This window comes from Cervus elaphus, chromosome X, assembly GCF_910594005.1.
Source record: "Cervus elaphus chromosome X, mCerEla1.1, whole genome shotgun sequence".
Classification (NCBI taxonomy): domain Eukaryota; kingdom Metazoa; phylum Chordata; class Mammalia; order Artiodactyla; family Cervidae; genus Cervus; species Cervus elaphus.
Genome location: NC_057848.1, coordinates 123,224,500 through 123,250,423, shown reverse-complemented (window position 1 = coordinate 123,250,423; position 25,924 = coordinate 123,224,500). Strand labels below are relative to the sequence as shown.

The window sequence follows — 25,924 nt, the reverse complement described above, 5'->3', positions numbered from 1 at the left end:
GAATGACCAAACAATAGCAACAACAGCAGCAACAAATACAGTCATGCAAAGATCAGGAGAGCATTTCAAGCATAGAGAATAGCTAATTCAAAGATGAACACAGCTGGGGTGGGAGGATAAATTGGGAGATTGGTATTAATATATACAAACTACTATACATAAAATAGCTTCCCCGGTGGCTCAATGGTGAAGAATCCACCGGCCAAGCAGGAGATGCGGGTTCGATCCCTGGGTCATAGATCCTGGGAGAAGGAAATGGCAACCCACTCCAATACTTACTCTTGCCTGAGAAATCCCACCGACAGAGGAGCCTGGTGGACTCCAGTCCCTGGGGTTGCAAAAGAGTTGGACAGACCGAGTGACTAAACAACAACATGTATAAAATAGATAACCAATAAGAAACTACAGTATAGCACAGGAAACTCAATACTCTGTAATGGCCTATATGGGAAACGAATCTAAAAAAGAGTGGATATATGTTTGTATATAACTAATTCACTTTGCTGTACACCCACAACTAACACAATATTGAAAATAGACTATACTTCAATAAAAATTAAAAACAAAAGAAAGAACACAAAGAGGGCACTGTGGTTGGACCATATTTGGCTCCGTTAAGAGTGCTATCACTGAGGGATGGGGGCGCTTCATGTTGTCTGAAAGATTGTGAATCTGGTACTAAATCCTTTCATGGATATTGTGTAGTGACCATGAGTGTGGTAGTAAGTCAACATTTAGGAGGCCCAGAAGGAAGTCTTCCTGGGTGGGAACCCAGATAGGGAGATACTTAAAATAAAGGAAATACACAGCTCAATGAGGCTGAAAATGTAGACTAAGGTTATGGTCTGAAGACCTTGGCTTGGGGAGAAGTGTATAAAGAAGTCAGATAAGGTAGGCTCAGAATTATAATTAGGATACTGGTGAAAAGATGTTTTAGGGTGTTCTGGGTCTTAAATGACAGTCTCTGGTTGAGGTCCAATGTGAAATGTGTGATCTGGGCTTTGGGGTTTAAAATAGATGTTAGACATAGAAGACAGTACCAAAGGCTCAAAGATGTTTTTTGCTTCTCTGCTTATGCCTCTTTGGGTTTGTTTCTCAGCAGCTGTCTCAGAATGTCGTTTTCTAGCTTCTCTTGTTATGGCTTTCCACATCTGTATCTCTGAGAACCTGTCGGTCATCTCTGTTCTTCTCAGTCTCTTCCTCAACATATTTCTCTGTATGTGGCTCTCACAATCACCATCTTTGGATATCCATGCCTAGGTTCTAGAATCTGGTTCTTTGTCCCTTCCTTTGTCTGTGTCTGTACTGAAATTATTTCTTTTTCCAACTGAACTTTCCAACTTCCCTCTCGGAAGGCATGAACCTTTTATTATTCCTCTGATTATTTTATTATTCCTCTATTATCCTTAGTGCCCCGCACAGACTGGCATATAGGTCTCTCTGATATTTTTATACTTGAACGGAGGCTTTTTCCGAGGAGTAAGGAACACATTTTCTTTTTTTTTTTTTTCTTTTTTTTTTCTTTTTCTTTTTTTTTTTTCCACTTAAAAATATGGAACGCTTCACGAATTTGCGTGTCATCCTTGCACAGGGGCCATGCTAATCTTCTCTGTATCGAGGAACACATTTTCAATCTCCTGTCCCCCTCCCCCCAGCAGAGCTGCAGGCCTGACCAAAGGCCCGGGGGTGTGGTAGTGTTGCGACGCGGCTATTCGTTGTTTTTCCCTGGGTGTAAAGACTCTCTGCCTGGACCTTGCCCCGGCCGGCCTTGTCCCCGCGGCGGGTGACGTGAGAGGCCGGCGCCCACTTGTTTGGCTGAGGGGCGGGCCGCCCGCCTCGCCGGCCCCGCCCCGCGGCTCCGCCCCGGCCAATCAGCGAGTGCTCGGCAGTCCAGCCTGCAGAGAGGCCTGAGCAAGATGGCAGCTGCATGTCGGAGCGTGAAGGTAATCGGGTTTTCGCCCTTTTGCACCCACTGGGACGGCGCAGCCGTAGAACCAGCGGGGAGAGAGCGGTGCTGGGAGAAAGCGTCACTCTTATCTAGGCCTGTTATTGCGACGGCGGGGCTCGGGAGGTGAAGGTCAACTCTCCGGGGCACGTGCATGTGGGGTGACTGGATGGCTGTCTGGGGATGAGACGCCGAGAGGGTCCCATCGTTAAGATGGGGGTCAAGTCGCGGCGGTGACCGGGAGCCTCCCTCGCAGAAGCCTGGTGAATGGGTAGGGGTGGTCCGCACAGTGTAGTTGTTGACCGAGCTCCTCTTCACAGGGTCTGGTTGCCTTAATAACCGGCGGAGCCTCAGGCCTAGGCTTGGCCACAGCGGAGCGACTGGTGGGGCAGGGGGCCACTGCTGTACTTTTGGACCTGCCCAACTCAGATGGGGAGGCCCAGGCCAAGAAGTTAGGGAAGAGCTGCGCCTTTGCCCCAGCCGACGTAAGTGGGGTTACCTCACCTCTCCCATGGGGTTCCTTTTCATGAGGGTGCCTGTCTATGTGAGCAGTGGACCCATCTCCTTTTCCCTTTTGGTCTGAGCCGTTTTCATACGCCTCCGGATAAAGAATTGCTAAAGCTGTGATTCACAACAGGGAGGAGGGCAGGGAGGGAGGTTGCCGATTAGCCATATCAGAATCTTCTCAAGGAGATATGTAGAGTTATTGTGCCCTGTAATTTTAATTTTTACAAAGTCAAAAAACTTATCATAAAACAAACTACAGAAAGTAAAGATTGATGAAATCATATTAGCAAGTAGGGGTACCAAAAAGCTAGTTTATCTTCATATTAATAATTCTCACAACTTGTCTGATCCACAGCAGTTGAGAATCTCCAGGGGTATGTAAGTTTTTCAAAAGAGGGTATAGATTTCAAAAATGTTTTGAAACACTGCTCTATAATACCTAACATTTTCACCTTTGTCTCACTCTAGAGTTTTCTTTCTCTTGGCCTCTCCCTTGCTTACACAATTCTGTTGTCACTCAAAGACTGGATTTGCCCTGCGCCCCCCACCCCCTGCAAGATTTAGTGGTATGTGTATGATGGTAGATGAATACCTTCTCCACTTTTCCCTTTGAAGGTGACCTCAGAGAAGGATGTGCAAGCAGCCCTGACTCTAGCAAGAGAAAAGTTTGGCCGTGTGGATGTGGCAGTCAACTGTGCAGGCATTGCAGTGGCCAGCAAGACATATAACTTAAAGAAGAGCCAGGCCCATACCTTGGAGGACTTTCAGCGAGTTATCAATGTAAGGCCTTAGAGGTTCTCCAGGGGTAGTAGTAAGAAGTATCTGACTGTGAGTGTCCCCACACCCACAAAAGGCTACCTCTGCTTCAAGTCCTATACCACCTCTCTACTGGTCCTCCAGGTGAATCTCATAGGCACCTTCAATGTGATCCGCCTGGTGGCTGGTGAGATGGGCCAGAATGAACCAGACCAGGGAGGCCAACGTGGGGTCATCATCAACACGGCCAGCGTAGCTGCCTTTGAGGGCCAGGTGTGTGAGTAGGGGCAAGGCTTGTACCTTGGTGACTTGTTGGGGGCCCTGCCCCTTATGACCTCCACTCCCTCTCCAGGTTGGACAAGCTGCATACTCTGCTTCCAAGGGGGGCATAGTGGGGATGACACTGCCCATTGCTCGGGATCTGGCTCCCATGGGTATCCGGGTGATGACCATTGCTCCAGGTAGACATATCCCCTCCCTGCCACACCTGGGATTGGGTGGGATCTGTGGGCAATTGAGCAGGGAAGGTATCTACCATCTAAACAGCAGCAGCCTTCTATCTCTGGATATAGGGAAGCACCACAAGTAGAGTTACGGTGAGGAGGGACCAGGTAAATATGAAAGTGAGGGTGGGTCTCTGATTCTGGCTGTCTTATCTAGGCCTATTTGGCACCCCGCTGTTGACCACCCTCCCAGATAAAGTGCGCAACTTCCTGGCCAGCCAGGTGCCCTTCCCCAACCGACTTGGTGACCCTGCTGAGTATGCTCATCTGGTACAGGCCATCATCGAGAACTCATTCCTCAATGGAGAAGTCATCCGGCTGGATGGGGCCATCCGCATGCAGCCTTGAAGGGGGAAGGCAGAGAGAACAAAGGTTCCTCTGTCCCTCCCCCTCCTGGAGTGCTCTACTCCAGCTTGGAAGGAAGCCCAGTAGCCATTTTGTAACCTCTGCCTATCAGTCACCCTGTGTGCCTAATAAAGTCTCTTTCTCACAGAGGAGTGAGCAGCACTGTGTGCTGGGGGAGCTGGCATGGGGAATAAATGTGAATGGGTGAAGACTGACAGGGTTGGATGCTCAGAACCCATGGGTGGGGTGGGAATGGCAGTACCGTACACCTTTTGTGTCCTATTACAACATGTAACCTTGATTTTAATGAACAACTTTATTACCCAGGGTCAGAGGTAGGGTACTGGCTCAGCTCTCTCCCACTGGGAAATGGATTGGGGGGGGGGGGGTCTGCAGCATTTTTCTGACTGTTAGCTTCTGTGAGCTTGATGCTGGAGGTGGGAGAGGACCATCCTGAGCTCAGCGGCTGTTGGTGTTAAATTGCAGATGATATTGGGCTGTAGGTTGATTGGTATAGATTATTGAATTCAGATAATTCTGCCTGTGAAAAGAAATCCAGAGGCTTCAGCTAATGGGCTTTCCCCCTCTCCCTGGCCCTTGCCATCCCTCCCTACCCTCCCTTAGCATTCATCCTTGCTGCCACCCCCCCCCCCCCAGAACTCACTGGGCTTTTTGCTCCTTAGCCAGCTGCTGGTTGAAGGAGCCCAGTCCCCTCCGAAATTCAGCACACAGCTCCCTCTCCTGTTCTTCTAGCTCCATTGCTGCCTGGGCCAAGTTCACGGTCTGGCTTTCCCATTTGGCATCCAGTGTTTGTTCAGCTTGGCGCTGTGCTTCCTTTTCATGGCGTTGTGTCTCCTGTACTTTCCTGATGGTGGCTCTCTGCTCTGGAGTCATGCCCTTCCAGCAATAGGGCAAGACCCTGTGGGGAGCCACGGGGTTTTGGGCAACCTGGGGGTTCTCAGTCAGTAGGTCACTTGTGATCTGGTTCTGGACTTCCACGAGGTTCGCCTCCTGTTGGCGCTGATGCTCACGGCGCTGCTGCTCAGCCAGCTCAGCTGCCTGGTGGGGTCCCCGAATGTGAGCATTTGGATGCTCAACCTCAGGGAGCTCTCAGTCACAGGGGGAGGGGGAGACATGGCCCTACTCTCCCCCATTTCAGGGAGAGAAGGAAGAGATACTGCATGGCCTTTGAGTGACTTAAGGTGGGGGAAGGGGTGGAATGGGCAGGGAACTCCTCTGCCTTCTGGAAGCCCTTAGACTGAGAGACTGGGGAAGGGAGGGCAGTGTTCTGTTCTCAGGTCATCCTGAGCCTGGAGGTGGGGAAGGGGACCTCCTGCCCTAAGAGGGCCCTAGGGTGAAGGGGGAAATCCCCAGGTAGATGAGAGGGCTGGTTTGATCAGTAGATTGGGGAGAGCCTGGTGCCCTGGATGGCTCTTATGCTGTACATACCTGGGCTTTGTTGGCATTGGCCGTGGCAGCCATCATGGCTATGCGGCAGGACTCCTCCAGCTTGGCCAGTTGGGTGGCCCGCATGTCCATAGCTAGGCGTAGCTGCTCATCGAGCATGTCTACACAAAGAAATATGGCCAGGGCACTGTCATTCAGTCATTTGTTCAGCAAGCTTTGTAAATGTATGTTTATGTATGTGCAAGCTATGTGTATGTATGTTTGGGAGTGGGGTAATGTCCTCATTGCAGGGATGTGTGGAAGCAGCTACTCTTTGGGGCTAAGGATAATAAAAGTGACAACCACAAGAATTTCTCAGGTGCCTCACTGAAATATGCTTCCAATGGACCTGGGTCTCAATGCCAGCTCTGTTGCTTCGGAGCTGTGTGACCTGGGGAAATTATTTCATCTCTGAGCTTCAGACTAAGGGCTAGGCTGCAGGCATAGCATGAGCAAAAGTATTGAAAGTGCTTCAGTCCAGCTACAGTGGTCTCCATGCTGTTACTAGAACATGCCAGACAATTCTGCCTTAGGGATTTGTAATAAATGTTGCTCTTGTCTCATGTTCTTTTGCTTCCTTCAGATCTTTGCTCACTTTGCTCCTCAGTGAGGCCTTCTATCTTTCCTACCTAAAATTGCCACCTGCCTGACCCCAAAATTTATCTTCCTCCTCTGATTTATTTTTCTCCCCAGCATTTATCACTATCCAATATACCTTACATTTTACTTAATTATTTTTGTCTATTGCCTGTCTCTCTCCTCACTACAAGGTAACCTTTGTAAAAGCAGGGACGTTTGTCTGTTTTATCTACTGCCATACACTAGCACCTACATCAGAGCCTGGTACATACTGGGTGCTTGGTAAATATCAAATAAGGAAGTGAAGAAACAGCATGATCTGTATCTTAAATTACAAGTAGTCTGCTCTTGCTGGAGCATAAAATGCAAGTGACTAGGGAACTCTACAGGGGTCAGACTAAGGACTGGAAACTTGACCCTGAAGGTGATGGCGAATATGGAAGGATTTTAAGTAAGGGGGTGACATGGTTAGATTTGCATTTTAGAAGGCTCCTTTTGGTGCCAGTATAGAGGACAGTGAGGGAGGCTGGTGGGAGACAGTGGAGGTAGGGAAGCCCTCTTGGAGGCTATGGCAGTAGGCCGGCTGAGAGGGCTGAAACCAGGCCAGTGATGGAAAGGATGCAGGGGAAATATACGGAGGTTTCATTAGCAGAATTTGATGGATTGGATTAGGGAGTAAGGGAGAGCAAAAGACTCGGATGCTTCCCAGGGTCCTGGCTGGGATGACTCCGTGCATGATGTGGCCACCTCTGGAACTAGAGGATACAGAATGCAGAGCAGGTTAGGGAGCACTGATGAATTCTCTTTAGGAAGCTGAATTGGAGGTGGTCAGCAGCCACCTGGATACCTGACTGTGCAGGTAAAGAGTCCTCTGCATAGAGATGGTGATGTGGTAGCCGAAACCAGAATGAGGGTTGAGGGCACCTGAGGCAAGTATGCAGGGTAAGGAGAGCAGCATGCCAAGGACAAAGTCTCTAGAAGGAAGAGGAATCCACAAAGTGTGGACAGAAGAGGAATGATCGGAGAGCTATAGCAGAATATGCTGTCACAGAAGCCAAGGAAGAGAGAGGTTTAAGAAGGAAGAGATGGTAAGAGTCAAGTGTAGCAAGAAAGTCCAAGTAAAGGAGAAAAGACTGAACAGAGCCTCTTGTACCTGATAACAAAGGACATTGATGCTTTTTGTAAGAGTAGTGTCAGTGCAGGTGTGTGGGGAGAAATGAGATCTCAGGAGTTGAAGTGTGACTGGAAAGTTAGGAAGGAATGACAGCAAGTAGAGACAGATTTTTCAAAAAGTGTGGCTGTAAAGGAAAAGAGCTAGCTCATAGTATCTAGGGGAATCAGAATGGAGAGAGGCTTTTGTTTTATTCTTAAGGAGGGTTATACAGGGACTTCCCTGTTGGTCCAGTGGTTAAGAATCCTGCCAATTCAGGGGACACGGGTTCAATCCCTGGTCTGGGAAGATTCCACATGCCTCGGGGCAACTGGGCCCATGTGCCACAACTACTGAAGCCATGCACCCTAGAGCCCATGCTCCACAACAAGAAAAAGTCCTTGCGCAGCAACAAAGACCCAGCACAGCCAAAAAGAAATAAAAATTTTAAAAAGTTTTTAAAAAGAAGGGTTAGACATAAGCATGTTTACAGCCTTCACAGAATATGGCCAGTGGAAAGTGTTGAGAACCTCAGGGCCAGGGCGTACCCGAGGGAGCACAGCCTGCATGGGAGGCAGGCGGAATGGGGTCCAGAGCATAGGCTGAAGGCTTGGCTCTGGAGAGGCACAGGGACAGACCACAGAGACTGGACGGCAGGGGAACGGAGGATAGGGGTGCCTGGTTTCATTTCAGTCTTCATAGCATCTCAAAGAGGAAAGGTCACCCCATGTTTCCAGATGAGGTCCAGAGGTGAAGTAAAATGCCTAAGGTTACACAGCCAGCACTTAGTAAGTTAGAATCCAGATCTCTCAAGGAATCAGCTCATGCTCCTTTCATGACGCTACACAGACTCTCCCCCAGCATTCTGCTGTTCTGTTGCCTAACTCTACCTTCTTGTACACCTGCCTGCTGTCACTAGGCAGCTGGCCCCTGGTGCCACTGCAGCTACTTTGACAAAAATCACCAAATACTCCTAGTTTCTCAATCTGATAGGTTTCTTTTCCTATCTGAACTTCTCTGAGGGCATCTGACATTATTGACGACTCCCTCTCTGAAACCTCCCTTGGCCCCTGAGTCCCCATTTTCTCATGGTGACAGAGCAAGTATGGTGTAGCAATCACAAGTGCGGGCTCTGGAGCCAACCTGCCACCTGAGTTCACTTCCCCCCTCCTTTAATATCTCTGTTCTCAGTTCTTTCAGTTTCCTCCACAGAAAATAGGGATATTACTAGTACTTGCCTCATAGGGTTGTTGAAGATGAAATGAGTTAATACATGGTAGAAAGCTTGGCACAGTGTCTGGTACACAGTAAGTACTCAATAAAGGTTAGCTCTTCCTCTTGCTACCCACTCTGCCGAGAATGGCCTTTTCTCATTCTCACTCTCTGCCTTGCCAAAATTGTACCCGGCTTTCTAAAATTTGGTTCCTGACAGCTGGCCTGTGCCAACCCCCTACCGTCCCTCCCTTCCCCTGTGAGAACTGACCCTCCCATCTTGATGTTCGCTCCGTGTTCTATGGACTTCCCTCATAGCTCAGTTGATAAAGAATCCGCCTGCAATGCAGGAGACCCCGGTTCAATTCCTGGGTTGGGAAGATCCTCTGGAGAAGGGATAGGCTACCCACTCCAGTATTCTTGGGCTTCCCTTGTGGCTCAGCTGGTAAAGAATCTGCCTGCAATGTAGGAGACCTGGGTTCGATCCCTGGGTTGGGAAGATTCCCTGGAGAAGGGAAAGGCTACCCACTCTAGTGTTCTGGTTTAGAGAACTCCATGGACTGTACTGTCCATGGGGTTGCAAAAAGTCAGACACGACTGAGTGATGTCCTGTATATATTTCTGTCACAGTACCTGTCATAGTACCTAATGCAGTGTTAAAGCATAGATACTTGCTGGTAAATAACTTGTGCATATATTTTTTCCTTTTACTCTAAACTGATTTTCTGGAAGTCCTGGTTCTGTGGGTTCCTGGAGGGCAGGGTGCCTGTCTTGTTTATTTTGGTCTTCAGTTGTTCATTCAATGATGATTTTATTGAACTCCTGAAACTGGCAGGTAATGTACTAGGTAACTGGGATATAGAGGTGGAAATGAGAGACGTGGTTCATCTTCAGTGAGTTGACATTTTGGGGGAGAAAGACATTCCACAAATACCTCTATGGTAAGTGGTATAACAAAACAGGGTGCTACAACAGGGGTGCTTTTAAAGATGAGTGGTGTGAGTAGGTAAGAGATGGTCCTTGCCCTTACTCTAATGGAAGAGGGGAACATGGCCACAGATGTCAGAGTAATAGTAGCTACTGGTTATTGTAGCTACTATTGTACTGATGCTTGTGCTTTACTTACGGTGTCTCATTTCATTCTCACATGAGCTGTGTGGTATGGGTAATTTTCTCATTTTAAAGATAAGCAAAATGAAGCACAGAGAGGAGGATTCATTTGCCCAAACTAGCTAGTAAGTGGCAGGACCATTAGGTTTGTCTTTACTCTGCTGTCTCCAGGCAATGGAGTGCCAGGCTGATCAGGGATCAATGGCTACACTGTCAGTTGATGAAGGAGGTTGGGACCTGCTCAGTCTAACCTTTCAGCATCAGCCCTTACGTGAAACTGGACCTGCCCACACAGTTCTGGTCTTCAGCTTAGGATGGCTCCCCACTAGGCCTCAGGTCACAGCCGGGAGGGCCTCGCTGCTTACCTGCACAGTTCTCATCAACTCTGGCTTGCTGTTGCTCTTGTAGCTGCCTCTCCAGGCTGTATTGGAACTGCTCCTGCTGCATTCTCAGACATGCAGCCCTCTCCAGATCTTCCCCAGAGAAGTACTGCAGGCTGACTGGGCCATAGTAGGGAGCATTGTCACCAACATAAGCTGGAAACTCCCTCCAGAGTCGGTCTGAATCCCAGAAGTCAAATTCACGCCTGTTCTTGAGTTGCTGCCTCTGTTCTCTAAAGTTTTGCACTTTCTTGGCCAGCCGACGTGTCCGTTCTGCCTGTTCCTTCTCTAGCATCTGAACCACCATATCATATTGCGCCTGGTTGGTACCTGGGGGTGGTGGGTAGGGGCATGGAGAAGGCCCCACAGGAGAGACAGTCTAGTCAGCACAGCCACTGCTCCCAAAGGCCTGTCTGGTTTGTCTTACCACACCCCCCAGACCTCAGGCTGCACTCCAGAGCAGAACTGCCCTGCCTTAGCCCACTCAGGTCCTTGCTTTTCCCCCTTGGCTGGCCTCTGGCCTTGGACTTTTTACCATAAGCTGCCTCCTTGCTCCGTTCTGTTGCCTCCTGAAGCTTTCGTTCTTCCACCTGGTTGTTCAGGGCTTCAACATCCACCTGATCGCAAAGAAATGGGCTAAATCAAGGTAGAAGCCCAGCAGTGGGCCTCGAATGCTCTAACACAGACTGCTCAGAACTTACCTGCCTCAAAATCCTCCTATAGGATCCCCAGTATCTACTGGATAATGTCCCACCATCTCACCATGGTTTGTAAGTCCCTCAGTGGTCTAGCCTCTGCCTCCAGCCTCTTCTCACCCTCTTCCCTTCTCCCACCCTCAGGAGCTCTGCTTACAGTTCTCTACATATCTTACGCTGTTTCATACTGATAGCCTTTGCTCCAGCAGCTCCCTCCACTTGGAACACTCTTTGCTCCCCTTTTTACCCAAACTCCTATTCATCCCTTAAGACCAGCTGAGACTTTCCTGATCCCTCCAGCAGGTGCTACTCCCATAGAACCTAGGACCCTCTATCCACATTACCTTGAACGTTGCCTCTATTGATTGTCTCCTAGGCTGTGAGCTTCCTAAGGGCAGAGACTGGGCCTTAGTCAGCTTTGTGTCCCTATTGCCTAACCCAGTGCTTGGCACAGAACAGGCCTTGAAACGTTTGCCAACTAGATCTCAAGTCACACTACTCATCCACCCACCCAGCAATCTATTTTTTTCTTAAACATCGATATTTTCTCTTTATTTTGATTATAATTCATTTAAAACATTTCAAAATAGTGCAAAAGGGAATACAGTTTAGTCAAGAGTAAGTGCCCCTCCCATCAGTTACCAGTTTCTTATGTAACCTTCCAGAGAGTTTTGGCATATGCATGCGATACCAAATATTCTTTATAGACTTCTTTTGGCTCCATTTACTTGTCTCTTGAAAACCAGACCACTTGGCCCAGAGTTGACTGGAGGAGTCACCTGTCACTGGCTCCTCTTCCCCTGCACCTCTCGGCCTCTTTCTCAGGCCCTCACCACACGTGGGGGTGGGTGCCTTTTTCCCTTCCTCCTTCCTTTATAACCCTGCAGTCTGCTCGAATCAGGGAGGGGCTGTGATGGGTACAGCTATGTTCCTCTCCTGGTATAAGAGTGAGGTGACCCCTGGTCCAGAGAAAGTCCCCACTGCCCACTCACCCCCATGACTCTGGTCCGCACATTGAAGAATCGACTCTGTCGCTCCTTTTCTCGATTTCTTCTAGCTTCGATGGCTGCCACCTCCTTGGGATCTGGTGGCAGATCTACCTTATACATCTGGAGCAAGGGCGAGTTGGATGGCCAGTCAGTGCTAACCGTCATACTTGACTATACCCCCACCCCCATTCCTTTCTCCCCACATTATCTTACCAACTATTGATTCCTACTGATTTTACTTCCTGACATATTTCATATCTGTGTTCTCTATCTCTGCTGTCTCAACCCTAATTCAGACCTCACAAGCTGGTGCCAGATAATGTTCCCAGGACCCTCACTGGGCTCCCTTGTTCCAGTGTTAGGCTCTCTACTGCTTCTCTGCCTTGGCTACCAAAGTGATTTTTCTGAAAGCAAATCTGACCATGGCACACCTCAGCCTAAAACCTTTGAAAGCATCTATAAAGCAAGTGGGCTTCCCAGGTGACTCAGTGGTAAAGAATCCGCCTGCCAGTGCAGGAAATGCAGGAGGGAAGATCCCCAGCCCACTCCAGTATTCTTGCCTGGAGAATCCAATGGATGGTGGAGCCTGGTGGGCTACAATGAGTTGAACCATGACTGAGCATGCACGCATGGCATAAAGCAAATAGTTCCCCAATGTTTTTGTTTTATGAGTCTTCATGATCTGATTCCTGCTCACCTTTCCAAGTCTCACACTGATTTACAACATCCCTTTTGCATTATGCTCTATTTAGTTTTTTCTGTTTCAGTAAATGCCACCACCATTCCCCCTTTATTTTTATTACTTATGCTCTAGTCAAATTAAAGGTTTAAATTTGCCTGTATTCCTTTGTATTTTGGGAAGCCCAGCCAAAGCCACGGCCAAAATCTCTTGCTAACATAAATCTGATCATGTCTTGCACCTGCTTAAAATCCTCCACTGGCTTCCCACCACACTTAGATCCAAACCCCTTACTGTGGGCTTTCAAGATCCAGTTCCTGCACACCTCTCCAGTTCATCTCATGCCTCCCTCTTCCTTGTTTACTGTTCTCCAGGTACGCTGGCTTCCTATCAAGTCCTCCAACACTACAACCGTTCCCACCTCAGGGCCTTTGTACACTGCATTCCTTTGGAACACCATTCATCAACTCCTACAGCTAGTTCCAACCTTGCTCGTTCACTGTCTAACCATTTTGTAACTAAAATATTTGATGCACACAGGGGAATTATATATAAGCCATATGTAACTTAGAAAGCATGATAAAAGAGACCCATGAACCAACTCCCTAGTTAAGAAATAGAACATGATCAATACTATTTAAGTGTCTTATGTCTGTTCTCCCCCATCCTTACCCTAAGAATAACCACTGTCCAAAATGTCACCATTCCCTTAGTAATATGCACTAATATACCCTATGTGTGTGTATGATTCCCTGAACAATATTTTAAAACATTTTGTCTTGAAACTTGATGGAGTATTACATAGTATGCATTCTTCTGCATCTTGCTTTTTTCACCCATGTTCATTTATCAATTAACAAATATTTGTGAAGTGCCTACTGACAGACAATCCCTTAAGCATTTGGGAGACATCAAGGAGCAAAAGTGACAAAAATCTGAGTCCTTGTGAAAGTTACTTTCTAGTGGGGATAGACAAGACTAGAAAGAGTACATTAAATAGTTTGTAAGAAGATGATCAGTGCTTTGGGAAAAATATAGCGTAGGATAAGGGGAATTGGAAGTGCTAAGGAAATGGGGAGAGTGTTGCAACTTTAAATATGGAAGTCAGGGGAGGCATAACGGAAAGAAATACTTGAAGAAGGTGAGGGAGTTTCCTATGCAGATAACTAGGAAAGCACTGCAGGCAGAGGGAACAAGTGCAGAGGCCTTAAGGTGGACACAAGAGGCACACACACATTCAAGGGGACAGCAGGGAGGCAAGTGTGTGAATGAGGGAGGAGTGGGAAATAACATTAGATTGGGTGGGGAGATGCAGAGCATGTAGGACCTCACAGACCATTGTAAAGGCTGCAGCTTCTACTCAAAGAAATGGGCAGCCATTGAAGGATTTTGAACAGTGGGAGTAATGTGTCCTGTCTTTGATTTGTAAAGGATTGCTCTGGCTGCTGTGTTAAGAATAGACTGGAGGGGATGGGAAGGGTGGCTAGAGGCAGGGAGACCAGACAGGAGGCTATTGCAATTGTTCAGGCAAGAGATGATGATCACGCCAGGTTAGTAGCAGCAGATGTAGGGAGAAGTGGTCAGATTCTGGATATATTTTGAAGACAGAGCCAACAGGACTTCCTGATGGGATTGGGTGTGCTGTGAGGAAGGAGTGTTAAGAATGACTTCAAGGATTTGGGCTGGGGCAGTCAGATGCGTTGCTATCAACTAAACAGTCTGTGTGGGGAGAATAGAATAGGATGAGAATCTGGAGATTGGTTTTGGAAGTGTTGAGTTTGAGAGATCGACACCCATTGATACATACAGATAGTATGGAAAATTTTGTTATTTTTCAAAAAGATATGCTATTGGGAATTCCCTTGCTGTCCAGTGGTTAGGACTCTGCACCTCCACTGCAGGGGGCATAGGTTTGATCCCTGGTGGGGAACTAAGACCTCACAAGGCCCCCAAAAAGTTTTTTTTTTGCTGTTTCTCCTTACAGGATTCTATATTCTTATCATATTGCCCTCACAATTAGCCACATAATCTGCTTTGCCCTCTGGAAAGTGAGAATTGACAGTGCCATTCCTAAGCAGAACTAACAGCCATTAGTGATAGCCATGTTCTCTCTTTACTGCTGTGGGGCCAGCAACGTCCCAGGTGAGGGCTGTCCCTTCAGCCTTGGTCCTGGAGTGAAGACAGAGCAGAGATGTAGCCAACCCACAATGGACAAGAAGCAGGAGTGAGAAACCTGTCTTTATGAGCTGCTGAGACTTAGAAACATTTTTTAAGAGTTTATTTGGGCAAAAAACAAATTGGGCACTGCCAAACCAGAAGTGGTTAAGAGCTTAAGGAAAGATGTTTAAGAGATGGAACACAAGGAAATTATTTGATTGGCTATAGATGAAATGCTTGTTTTATTTGAGAAGGCCTAGTTGACTGTGTTTGAATTGGTTGTCCTTAGGTTTTTTTAATAGTTTTTAAAGGCTTCTTCCCATTTACAGTTAGTACAAAGTATTGGTTTTATTCCCCCTGATGTACAATACATAGCTGAGCCTATCTTACACCCAATAGTTTGTACCTCCCACTCTCTTACCCCTATAGTACCCCTTCCCCATCACTGTTAACCACTAGTTTGTAAGTCTGCTCCTTTTATATTATATTCACTAGTTTGTTGTATGTATTAGCTTCCACATACAGCCACTGAGATTTTGAGGTTGTAACCTCAGCATAATTCAGCCCATCCTTACTGATACAAGGAATTTAAAGCTATGAGGCAGTAAGAGATCTCTAAGGTACTCTAGGTGGATAAGAATGCCTCAGGGGACAGAGGGAGAGGAGGAGCCAGCACTGGAGGCTGAGTGGCCAGTGAGGTGATGTGAAGTGTGAAAGTCGCTCAGTTGCTTCAGGCTCTGCCAGGTGGAATGGACGTAAAAACTGGAGTTCCCTGTCTGACAAGCTGAGTGAAGAAAGTGCTTTTGGGAGGAGAGAGTGAGCAACTGATGATGGGTTAAATAAGATGAGGACTGAGAACTGACTAATTTGAAGGGGAGGGTTGCTTCTGACCTTGATGAGAACATTTTTGTGGGGCCTGACTGAAGTGGGTTCAAAAGAGACTAGGACTCTGCAGCACAAACAATCCAGTTTAGTTAACTGCCAAAAAAAAAGAGGAACTTGTAGATTAAGAGAGACATATATACAGCTGGAAAAGTGTCCCTAGCATATGCCTAGAAGTGGAAGTGCTGGATCATAGGGCATCAGCCTATTTAAACTTTACAAGATAATGTTGTTTTCCAAGAAGACTGCACCAATTTATACTTTCACTATAGTGTATAAAAACTCTAGCTACCCCACATCCTCAGCAACACTTAATGTTACAGACTTTTTAATTTTTGCCAACTTGTGGGTATAAAGTTATAATTATCTATTTTAATTGTCATTTTCCTTATTGCTGATGAGGTTGCAACATCTTTTCATGTGTGTTTTAGGCATTTTTTCTTTCTCTTCTGTGAAGTGCCCATTCATATCTTTTGTTCATTAAAAAATGTCCTTTTCTTATTAATTTTAGGAGTTTCTTATGTATTCTGCACACCAATCATTTCTTAGTTTACCTGTGGCAAACATCTTCAATTTGTGCCTTGTGTTTTCACTTTGTTATTATTTTATAATAATTTATGTTAATGACTGATACATACAAAGGAAAATGGTTAACACATATAAGTTATGAAGTACAACAAAATGAACACCTGCAAACCCTCCACAGAACCCAGATTGATACTTTAGAAGCTTTTTGTGTGCACTTATCATCTTTTCACTTTATGTTATAATTTGGAGGAATTTGAATGCAGTCAAATTTACCAATCTTTTCCTTTAAGTTCAGAAGTTTTTATCATTTAAGAAATCCCCTGAGGTGATAAAGATATTCTCCTATATATCCTAAAATTTCTAAAGTTTTGCTTTTCTTATTTAAGTTTTTAATCTATTTGGGAATTGCATTTTGTATATGGTGTGAGAAGTATGGATCCAATTTGATTTTCTCCCCAAAAAGCTACATTTCATCTTCTTAAATGGAAATTATTGTTGTTGTTTAGTTGCTAGGTCCTGTCCGGCTGTTTTGCCACCCCAAGGTGTAGCCCGCCAGGCTCTTCCATTCATGGGATTTCTAGTTCCTGTCCATTATGAAATTGCTGTCCTTTGGTCATTTTATCCCCTCAGCCTGATCACACCAGTATCTCCCAACTGAACTTCATTTACTCGATTGCATCAACCAGGCTTTCTCACTTTTCTGGACTTGTCCTAAGACTCTTCCCAGTCTCCAGACATCGTTTAAAAAATAGTTACAGGAATGGCTGTAGCAGCCACCAGACCTTTTCCATGTCTAAGTCTCAGCACTGACGCCAGCTTGCTTATATTCCATCTGTCACCACAATATAAGGTCAAACTGAAGGGGAAGATGACACAGACAGCTTCTTGAACTGCTAACATCATGGCTTAGTAAAGAGCAGGTAATAAGGTAATGGGGTATGATGGGATGGAGCAGAGGGATAGAAAAGATGGAAAACAGGGGAAAGGGACAGAAAGGTCAGGGGCAGAGGGGGAAAAGAGGAAGGAGGGCAACAGGGCGGTTGATAGGGGTGGAGGACAGAGCAGAGAAAGGGAAGGGAAGCAAGGGACTGGGCAGAGGGGGGATGGAGAGGAGGGAATGGGATGGGAGTGAGGCATGAAAAGACAGAGATGAAGAGGGGGAAGGGAAGAAGTGGAGAGCACAGGCTTAGGGACCCTGACTCCCAGGGGTTCACACAAAATACCTTTCTCATCAAGGAGTCCCAGTTGTGAAGCTCCCAGGTTAGGTCCAAGACTATAGCGGCAGTCTCTGAACTCTGCTTGGAGAAAAAGGAGGGAGGCGGGGGGCGGGGGTGGGGTGGGGTAGGGGTAGTACCTCTGGCCACAGTTTTCCCCAGCCCGCATCCCCGTCGTTCCAGAGTTCCCTCGTCTCCATTCACACCCCATCCCCCTTAACACCCTATCCCATGTATAACTCCACCCCATTCCAATTCCAACCTACTCTACCCTCAGCAAGATTTGAGCTCCTCTAACACGGAATCCTCCTGCTGGCCCCTCCTTCCTCCCCTCCCTGGGATCTTTCCAATTCCCGACCCTTTTCTTGTCTGAATCTTCCCGCCGGCCAGGTAAAAGCCGCAGCCGAGCTCCCACCTTCCTCTTGCCCTGGAGGGCATAACCCTCCTGTGACTTCTGACTTGTCTCAGCAAGGGTTGGCCTCGTCAGCCAGCTTTCCGGGATCCCCAAAGCTGCGACACCTCACTGCTCTGCTTGCCTCCTCAACTGCCAGGTCGCCAGTAGCGGCAGTTTGCATTGCCAAGCAACAAGAAAAGGGGGCGGGGCCCGAACGCCAGTCGTATCCTCGCGCCTTGGCAACCGATCAACAAAACCGCCACGTCAGTCCGAATGCCCCGCCCCTTGGTTCCCGCCCGCGCCGGAAGTCGAAAATCCCGTTAGGCCTGGACTTAATCTCGCGAGGTTTACTGTCCGCCCGGCCTGCACTGCGGTGTTTCCCGCGCGGGCTATCCCAGTTGGCGGGCGAACGGCGCGGCCTTTCTTAGCGCCGGCGGCGCTGCCGCAGTCATGGGGTTCCTGAAGCTGATTGAGATCGAGAACTTTAAATCGTACAAGGGTCGGCAGATTATCGGACCATTTCAGAGGTTCACCGCCATCATTGGACCCAATGGCTCTGGTGAGATAAGCCCGGCTGGGGCCCTGCGCAAGTCCCAGCCTGGACCCCCTATCCGGCAGCAGAGTAGTACAACCCAGCCTTTGCAACCTGAAATGTCGCGAACCCTAGCAGGTTCCTTGCCCTTCTAAGGGGTTCGATCCGGACCCGCTTTTCCCGCTCGGGTGCTCTGATTCGAACCTCTTCCCCAGGTGTCAGTTGCTCGCTCTTTGCGTGACCCCCGTCCCGGCCTGAGTGGTACGGGCCGAGCTGTACGTTACCCCGCCCACTGCCCCCTGCCTCCAGAAGTGGCGCGTCCGGAGCAGGCTTCAAGTCGTGGGCCACGCATTTCCTTGCCGGCGCACCTGCATCCGGCCCCACACATTGTTTGTACCACCAGGAAGATGCGGGGCCGCTCCTGGGCCGCTCCTGGCCTCTGGGCCAAATGGTATACTTCTGCTTCATCCCAGCGCCTCCTCCCGCCTCGCGCTGGGACACTCCAATTCCTTTTTTAAATTTTTCCCTTCTGTCTTTTAAAAACTCTTCTCTGGAGGCGGCACTTTTGAATTTCGAACTCCGTGCTCCAGTCTCGGTAGTGCTTGGGGTCTGAACCCCCCGCCCTATCCTCAACTGAGAAGTGGGGAAGCCTCAAATTCGCCCCTTTCTTACCACTGAAACCGTCGGAAGTCAGAACTCTTTAGCTTGTCAAATTTATTGAATGTTTACTGCTTTATAAGGATTTATTCAATTAAGGTGCTTTGGAAACCGCGGAGAATAGACTAAGCCATGCTTTCAGAGAACTTATAGTTCTAGGGGGAAGACGATAATAAAGGAGAAAATAAAGTTATTTTTCGGCTGTGATAAGTGCTGTGCAGGGAATTAGATTGATGTAATAAAGTGATGATGTGATAAGTGACTCGGATGGCTCTTTAGGAAGAGTGGTCATTTAGTTAACAATACTCTATTGTGCATTTCAAAATTGCTAAGAGTAGATCTTAAAAAAGTCACAAAAAATATTAACTGTGAGGTGATGGATGTTAACTTACTGGGGCAGCCATTTTGCAATATATACAAATACGGAATCATATTGTACACCTGAAACTAATCCAGTGTTGTATGTCAGTTCAGTTCAGTTCAGTCGCTCAGTCGTTGTTGACTCTGCAACCCCATGGACCGCAGCATGCCAGGCTTACCTGTCCATCACCGACTCCCTGAACTTGCTCAACCTCATGTCCTATCTAGTCGGTGATGCCATCCAACCATCTTATCCTCTGTCGTCCTCTTTTCCTGCCTTCAATCTTTCCCAGCATCAGGGTCTTTTCCAGTGAGTCCGTTCTTCGCATCAGATGGCCAAAGGATTGGAGTTTCAGCTTCAGCATCAGTCCTTCCAATGAATATTCAGGACTGATCTCCTTTAGGATGGACTGGTTTGATCTCCTTGCAGTCCAAGGGACTCTCAAGAGTCTTCTCCAACGCCACAGTTCAAAAGCATCAATTCTTCAGTGCTCAGCTTTCTTTATGGTCCAATTCTCACATCTGTACACTACTAATGGAAAACATAGCTTTGACTACACGTAGGCAAATAATGTCTCTACTTTTTAATATGCTGTCTAGGTTGGTCATAGCTTTACTTCCAAGGAGCAAGCGTGTTTTAATTTCATGCTGCAGTCACCATCTGCAGTGATTTTGGAGCCCCCCAAAATAAAGTCTGTCACTGTTTCCATTGTTTCCCCATCTATTTGCCGTGAAGTGATGGGACCGGATGCCATGATCTTCGTTTTCTGAATGTTGAGTTTTAAGCCAACTTTTTCACTTTTCTCTTTCACTTTCAAGAGGCTCTTTAGTTCTTTGTTTTCTTCCATGAAGGTGGTGTCATCTGTGTATCTAAGGTTATTGATATGTCTCCTAGCAGTCTTGATTCTAGCTTGTGCTTCATCCAGCCCGGTGTTTTGCATGATGTACTCTGCATATGAGTTAAATAAGCATGGTGACAATACACAGTCTTGACATACTCCTTTCCCAATTTGGAACCAGTCTGTTGTTCCATTTCCGGTTCTGTTGCTTCTTGACCTGCTTACAGATTTCTCAGGAGGCAGTTAAGGTGGTCTGGTATTCCTGTCTCTTGAAGAATTTTCCAGTTTGTTGTGATTCACACAGTCAAAGGCTTTGGCATAGTCTGAGGCAGAAGTAGGTATTTTTCTGGAAGTCTCTTGCTTTTTCTATGATCCAACAGATGTTGGCAATTTGATCTCTGGTTCCTTTTGCCTTTTCTAAATCCAGCTTGAACATCTGGAAGTTCTCATTTCATGTACTGTTGAAGCCTAGCTTGGAGAATTTTGAGCATTACTTTGGTAGCATGTGAAATGAGTGCAATTGTTGTAGTTTGAACATTCTTTGGCATTGCCTTTCTTTGGGATTGGAATGAAAGCTGACCTTTTCCAGTCCTGTGGCCCCTGCTGAGTTTTCCAAATTTGCTGGCATATTGAGTGCAGCACTTTAACAGCATCATCTTTTAGGATTTGAAATAGCTCAACTGTTATATCTTGTTAAAACTGGGGGGAAAAGGAAAAAGGAAGAAAGGGTAGTCAGGTAAAATGTCTATTTCATATCTAAATTCCCTGTCTCTAAATCATACACCAAGGATTCCTCCTGTCTGCCCGAATTAGCTATCTATTTGGAATCCTGCTGTGTTCCTCCACCTCAGAGGTGTTTCTAGCTAAATCACTTCCTAGCCTGAGGGACTGCCCTTGCTGAAGTAGCCCTAACTGATGACCTTCCCTGGAGACTTGCCTAGATTTCACTCTCAATTAAGCAGGGTTTCTCTATAGCAGCACTATTGACATTTCCAGTGAGATAATTCTTTGCTCTGGAGTCCATCCTGTGCATTGTAGGGTATTTAGTGGCTTCCTTAGCTTTTACCCACTAGGTGACAGTAGCACCCCCCCCCCCCCCCCCCGTGACTCAGGTGTGACAATCAAAAATGTCTCTAGACATTACCAGGTGTCCCCTGGGGGGAGAGGCAAAACCACTTCACTTCCCCCCATCTTCTTAGATGGCTAATGCTTGGGGTTCCATTGCAGTTTCTTAGGGTTTTAGTGTGGTGGCCCCTGTGGAAAGAGCCAGGATGCACCTCTTGGCATTCAGTCCCCTCAACATGGGTAAATTTGTATGCACAAGTATTCCAAAAAAAACCCTTGGTCTGACTGGCCCTCCCTTACCTGTTCTTTAGTGTGCAACTCATAAGACTTGCCTTGATTCCCTTCAGTGAATTTCTGCTCTAGACACCTGGTACATGTTAACTTTTATTCTCTCTTGAATTCATGGTATATATTTTGGTATTTTCATCATTGGCCTGTGGAGTTCCCCAAGAACATTCCTTGAAACATTTTATCATTGTTCAGATCATAATGCATGTTATAGAAATGTTTACAATATTGAGTGGTTGCAGGTAGGGAGGCCTTTGATTGTGTGATGTTCTTGTCATCCTTGGAGAGCATGGGAGAAGCCCAAAGGTTGGAAATGGGTTGCCTAAAAGACTGACTCCTCATCCACATGTTGTGCTAGTCCTGCTGTGATGAGGGAAACCAAGCTAAGAGTCCAGACCTGGTTTGGATAGGATAGGATTGCCATTTATTGAGCTCCCACTATGTGACAAGTATCAGTACTTTACTTTTTGGGACATTTTACATTTAAATTCTCACAGTGACCCTAGGAGGGAGGTACCGTCATCTTTGTTTTATAGACGAGAATACTGAGGCACAACAGGTTGTGATCACCTGCACACTTAATTCTCAGAGCCAGGATCACAACCTGTGCCTGATACACCTGTGCTGCTGCCACTCCCACAGAGAACTATGTGCTTACCCATTGAGTCATGTTTTTAAGATTTTCCAGGTGAGGGAAAGGAAAGTCAGCTAAATGTTAGTTGCTCAGTCCTGTCTGACTCTTTGTGACCCCATGGACTGTAGTCCGCCAGGCTCCTCTGTCCATAGACTTTTCAGGCAAGAATACTGGAGTGGATTGCCATTCCCTTTTCCAGGGGATCTTCCCAACCCAGGGATCAAACCTGGGTCTCCTGCATTGCAGGCAGATTCTTTACCGACTCTGCCACCAGGGAAGCTCAGTAATCCCTTATATTCTGGAATGGTCCTCCCCAGAAGACACTGACTTTTTAAAAAGAGTTGTCTTGTAGAACATTCCACATTCTGTGTTTGCCTTAAGGTTTCCTCATGCTGTCATGTACCATGTTTCTCTAGATGCTGTATTTCTTATAAACTGGGGGGCGTAGGTCTAAAGGTCTGTTTAGATTGAGGTCGAATATTTTTGGAAACACACTTCATAGTGATGCTGTGTACTTCCTGTATCACTATAAAGACATGCCTTTTTAAAAATGTTAAAATACGCATAACGTAAAATTTCATCTTCACCGTTTCTGAGTGTACAATTCACTAGTGTTAAATATATTCACATTTTTGTGCAACCAGTCTTCTGAACTTTTTCATCTTGCAAAGGACTATACTTGTCAAACAACAGCTCTGCATTTTCCTCCTTCCCTCATCCCCTGTGTTTTTTGTTTGTTTGTTTGTTTTTAAACTTGGTTGAGATCAAACTATGTTGAGTTTTTTATCATGCTTGTTTCTCCTGTTTATGGGCATCTTCCCATGTCATCAAAGGTTGTAAAGGACTTCCCTGGCAGTCCAGTGGTTAGGACCCTGCACTTCCAATGCAGGGAATGTGGGTTCAATTCCTGGTTGGGGAACTAAGATCCTACATGCCTTGCAGTAAGGCCAAAAAAAAATTGTAGAATGATCTATTTTGTGAATATATTATTTCCTTAAATGGGGCTCTAGTTTTTGGCTATTGTAAGTAGTAGCTTCAAAGAAGCTATTTTTCTAAGCCTTTGAGCCAGGGCTTTGGTCAGGCCCAGTCTTTACAGGGGCAAAACAGTATTTTGTCCTCCTGACATTTTAGAGGACATTTCTGTTCTCAGTGTTTCTTTTATTCCTTTTCCCCTCCCCTTATTTCCCCTCCTCTACTTTGTCGTGTCCTCCTTTAGGTAAGTCAAATCTCATGGATGCCATCAGCTTTGTGTTGGGTGAGAAAACCAGCAACCTGCGGGTAAAGACCCTAAGGGACCTGATCCACGGAGCTCCTGTGGGCAAACCAGCAGCCAACCGAGCCTTTGTCAGCATGGTCTATTCTGAAGAGGGTGCTGAGGACCGCACGTTTGCCCGTGTCATTGTAGGTGGGTGAGGCTGGCCAGAAGGTTCTCCTTGGGTCCACAGGGGTGGCTAGACTAGTTTGTTGGGGTAGGAGGGAGGCCTGACCCTTGGCTAACTCATGCATTGTCTTGTAGGAGGTTCCTCTGAGTACAAGATCAACAACAAAGTGGTCCAGCTACATGAGTACAGTGAGGAATTAGAGAAGTTGGGCATTCTTATCAAAGCTCGTAACTTCCTCGTCTTCCAGGTGGGCTTTTCTTTCTTTTTTTTTGACTGTTGGATGATTGTTGCTGTTTGGGCTTTTCTCTTGTTGGGCAAGCGGGACCTGCTGTGTGTGTGTGCCTGTCTGGTGTGCAGGCTTCTCATTGTGGTGGCTTCTTTTCATGTGGGCACTTTTAACAGTTGTTGGCTATCTACTTTTTTTCATATCCCCACTGGACTTGCTCCATCTCTGGCTTCATCACCTCTCTCTGAACTAATGTAGCAGCTTCCTCACTGGGCTTCCTGACTCCAGTCTGACCCCCTCCTGTTCATCCCCTAAGATTCATCTTATGAGAGCACAAATATTCCTTCCTCTTAAAACATTTCAGTGATTTCTCATTGCCGTCTGATGGCAGTTCTCAAATTGTAGTCTCCAGATTGGCATCAACTGGGGACATGTTAGAATTGCACATTTTCAGGCCCTACCCCAGACCGATAGGGGCAGAGACTGGGGTGAGGCCCAGCAGTTTGTGTTTTTCCAAGAGCTCCAGGTTATTATGATGCACACTAAAATTTGAGAACTGTTGCATTAGCATGAAATCCAACTCCTGTCATTCATGAAACAGCCCTGCTTTGGCTCTTGCTCACCTCACTACCCTCATCTGCCAATATTCTTCTAGCCCTGCACTCCAGCCTAATTAAACTTTTTACAGTTCCCCAAATTTGCCTGCTTTCTTTGGCCTGCAGACGTTGCAATGCTAGTTTTCCTCTATGTGGAATAACCTCGTCTCTCTCACTTTTTTGTTTAGTTTTTTCCCCATCTTCCAGACACAGTTGTCACCTTTGGGAAACCTTCCCACATAGATACTCCTACCAGTCATCTACCCTCAAGCTTCATTTAGTTCTTTTTATGTGCTCCTGCTGTCACTGCACATAATACATGGTGTTGTCTCTGCTTCTATTTCTTCTGTTCCCCATGTACCTTAAAAGACAGGGGATGTCCTCAAAGCTCAGTGGTGAAATGTGGCACCCGGTGTGGGGAAGGGATCAGTGAACATTTTCTGAATGATGGAGTGGGTAGGGGAACTGAACTGAGTAGGGTCTAAGTGGGGAGAGTGTTTTGACCTTTACTAGGGTGCTGTGGAATCCATTGCCATGAAGAACCCCAAAGAGAGGACAGCTCTTTTTGAAGAGATCAGTCGCTCTGGGGAGCTGGCCCAGGAATATGACAAGCGAAAAAAGGAAATGGTAAAAGCTGAAGAGGACACACAGTTTAATTACCATCGCAAAAAAAACATTGCAGCTGAACGCAAGGAGGCCAAACAAGAAAAAGAAGAGGTAGGTGGCCAGGTTGCCTCTGGGATCTGAGAGGCCAGGATGAAGCCAGTGCCTCACTGATGCACCCCTGCCTCCACACCCCTATTTGCACAGGCTGACCGCTACCAGCGCCTGAAGGATGAGGTGGTGCGAGCTCAGGTACAGTTGCAGCTTTTCAAACTTTATCATAATGAAGTGGAAATTGAGAAGCTCAACAAAGAACTGGCCTCTAAGAACAAGGAGATAGAGAAGGACAAGAAGCGGATGGACAAGGTAGAGGATGAGCTGAAGGAGAAGAAGAAGGAGCTGGGCAAAATGATGCGGGAACAACAGCAGATTGAGAAGGAGATCAAGTAAGTGGTAGGACTGAGCCTGCGACTTGTGGAAAGCATCTTCCCCTTGACTTGGCTTTGGCTAGAATCAGGCATATTTCTTGACTTGCACGTTAGACAAATAGAGTATTTAAGTACTCAGATTCCATGTAGATAGGTACTCAGAAGAGGAGAGCTTGAAAAGGGTGGTGGCTTTGCCAAGAAGAAGTGATGGGAAGCCACTCGTGACTGATAGTCCCTTCCTAGAAGAGGAAAATTGGAGCTTGAAGGTCAAAGAACAGAAATTTGAAAAGGTTAGATCAGATGGGGAACAGTTACGTGAACACAGGATACTCTTGGGAGTTGTTACTAAGAGGTCTGGCCTGGCTAGGGTTGAGGCAGGGGTGGTAGCTTTACCTTCTAGAGTGGCTGGAATGCCAGGCTGAAGCCATCACAGGATCTGTGGGGCATCGGCCCTGTTCATTTAGGCACTTCCTTGAGGCTTGGAAGGGAAGTGCCTAATCCCCCTTTGGATTAAAAAGCCTTGGAACCCTCCCTTCTCCCACTGAGCTAATTTGTTCCCCCTCCCCTCTGGTGAAAGGGAGAAGGACTCAGAGCTGAACCAGAAGCGGCCTCAGTACATCAAGGCCAAGGAAAATACTTCCCACAAAATCAAGAAGCTGGAAGCAGCCAAAAAGTCACTACAGAATGCTCAGAAGCATTATAAGAAGCGTAAAGGTGACATGGATGAGCTGGAAAAGGAGATGCTGTCAGTGGAGAAAGCTCGGCAGGAGTTTGAGGAACGGATGGAAGAGGAAAGTCAGAGTCAGGGCAGAGATTTGACCTTGGAGGAGAATCAGGTAAGCT

At 46.9% G+C, this 25,924-nt stretch overlaps 3 protein-coding genes and 1 pseudogene across 5 annotated transcripts in view; 2 read left to right on the top strand and 2 right to left on the bottom strand.

The window, feature by feature from the left end:
* Positions 1-1,546: 1,546 nt before the first annotated feature.
* On the bottom strand, positions 1,547-1,618 carry LOC122691043 (annotated as a pseudogene).
* A 170-nt stretch (positions 1,619-1,788) lies between these two features.
* Positions 1,789-4,205, top strand: HSD17B10 (hydroxysteroid 17-beta dehydrogenase 10). Its single transcript, XM_043897871.1, has 6 exons — positions 1,789-1,943; positions 2,266-2,430; positions 3,068-3,232; positions 3,353-3,481; positions 3,561-3,669; positions 3,869-4,205. The coding sequence occupies exons 1-6, from the start codon at positions 1,917-1,919 to the stop codon at positions 4,057-4,059; spliced, it is 786 nt and encodes a 261-aa protein (XP_043753806.1). The 5' UTR covers positions 1,789-1,916; the 3' UTR covers positions 4,060-4,205.
* Positions 4,206-4,363: 158 nt separating this feature from the next.
* Positions 4,364-17,672, bottom strand: RIBC1 (RIB43A domain with coiled-coils 1). The gene is made up of 8 exons (XM_043897870.1): positions 17,493-17,672; positions 17,087-17,158; positions 11,621-11,737; positions 10,469-10,550; positions 9,919-10,263; positions 5,506-5,624; positions 4,721-5,115; positions 4,364-4,597 (listed from the first exon to the last, which is right to left on the bottom strand). Exons 2-8 carry the CDS (start codon positions 17,093-17,095, stop codon positions 4,516-4,518), a joined length of 1,149 nt encoding a protein of 382 aa, XP_043753805.1. The 5' UTR covers positions 17,096-17,158; positions 17,493-17,672; the 3' UTR covers positions 4,364-4,515.
* Positions 17,673-17,827: 155 nt separating this feature from the next.
* The window catches only part of SMC1A (structural maintenance of chromosomes 1A), a 46,125-nt gene continuing 38,028 nt past the window's right edge, over positions 17,828-25,924 (top strand). For 2 of the 3 annotated variants that reach the window (XR_006340169.1, XM_043897869.1), the window contains exons 1-6: positions 17,828-18,030; positions 23,063-23,251; positions 23,363-23,475; positions 24,564-24,767; positions 24,861-25,099; positions 25,659-25,917. Coding sequence is in view for 2 of the 3 variants with exons in the window: in XM_043897869.1 (XP_043753804.1) it covers positions 17,922-18,030; positions 23,063-23,251; positions 23,363-23,475; positions 24,564-24,767; positions 24,861-25,099; positions 25,659-25,917 (1,113 nt within the window). In the remaining variant the exon portion in view is untranslated. The remainder of the gene's footprint in view (positions 18,031-23,062; positions 23,252-23,362; positions 23,476-24,563; positions 24,768-24,860; positions 25,100-25,658; positions 25,918-25,924) is intronic. The other variant, XM_043897868.1, reaches the window with a different exon arrangement.

Coding starts and splice junctions, on each gene's coding strand:
- RIBC1 (XM_043897870.1), bottom strand. Junction 10,551..11,620: donor TGCGGACCAGAGTCATGGGG/GTGAGTGGGCAG, acceptor CTTTGCGATCAG/GTGGATGTTGAAGCCCTGAA. Junction 10,264..10,468: donor GAGCAAGGAGGCAGCTTATG/GTAAAAAGTCCA, acceptor CACCACCCCCAG/GTACCAACCAGGCGCAATAT.
- HSD17B10 (XM_043897871.1), top strand. CDS start 1,917: ATGGCAGCTGCATGTCGGAGCGTGAAG. Junction 3,233..3,352: donor ACTTTCAGCGAGTTATCAAT/GTAAGGCCTTAG, acceptor CTGGTCCTCCAG/GTGAATCTCATAGGCACCTT. Junction 3,670..3,868: donor GGTGATGACCATTGCTCCAG/GTAGACATATCC, acceptor TGTCTTATCTAG/GCCTATTTGGCACCCCGCTG.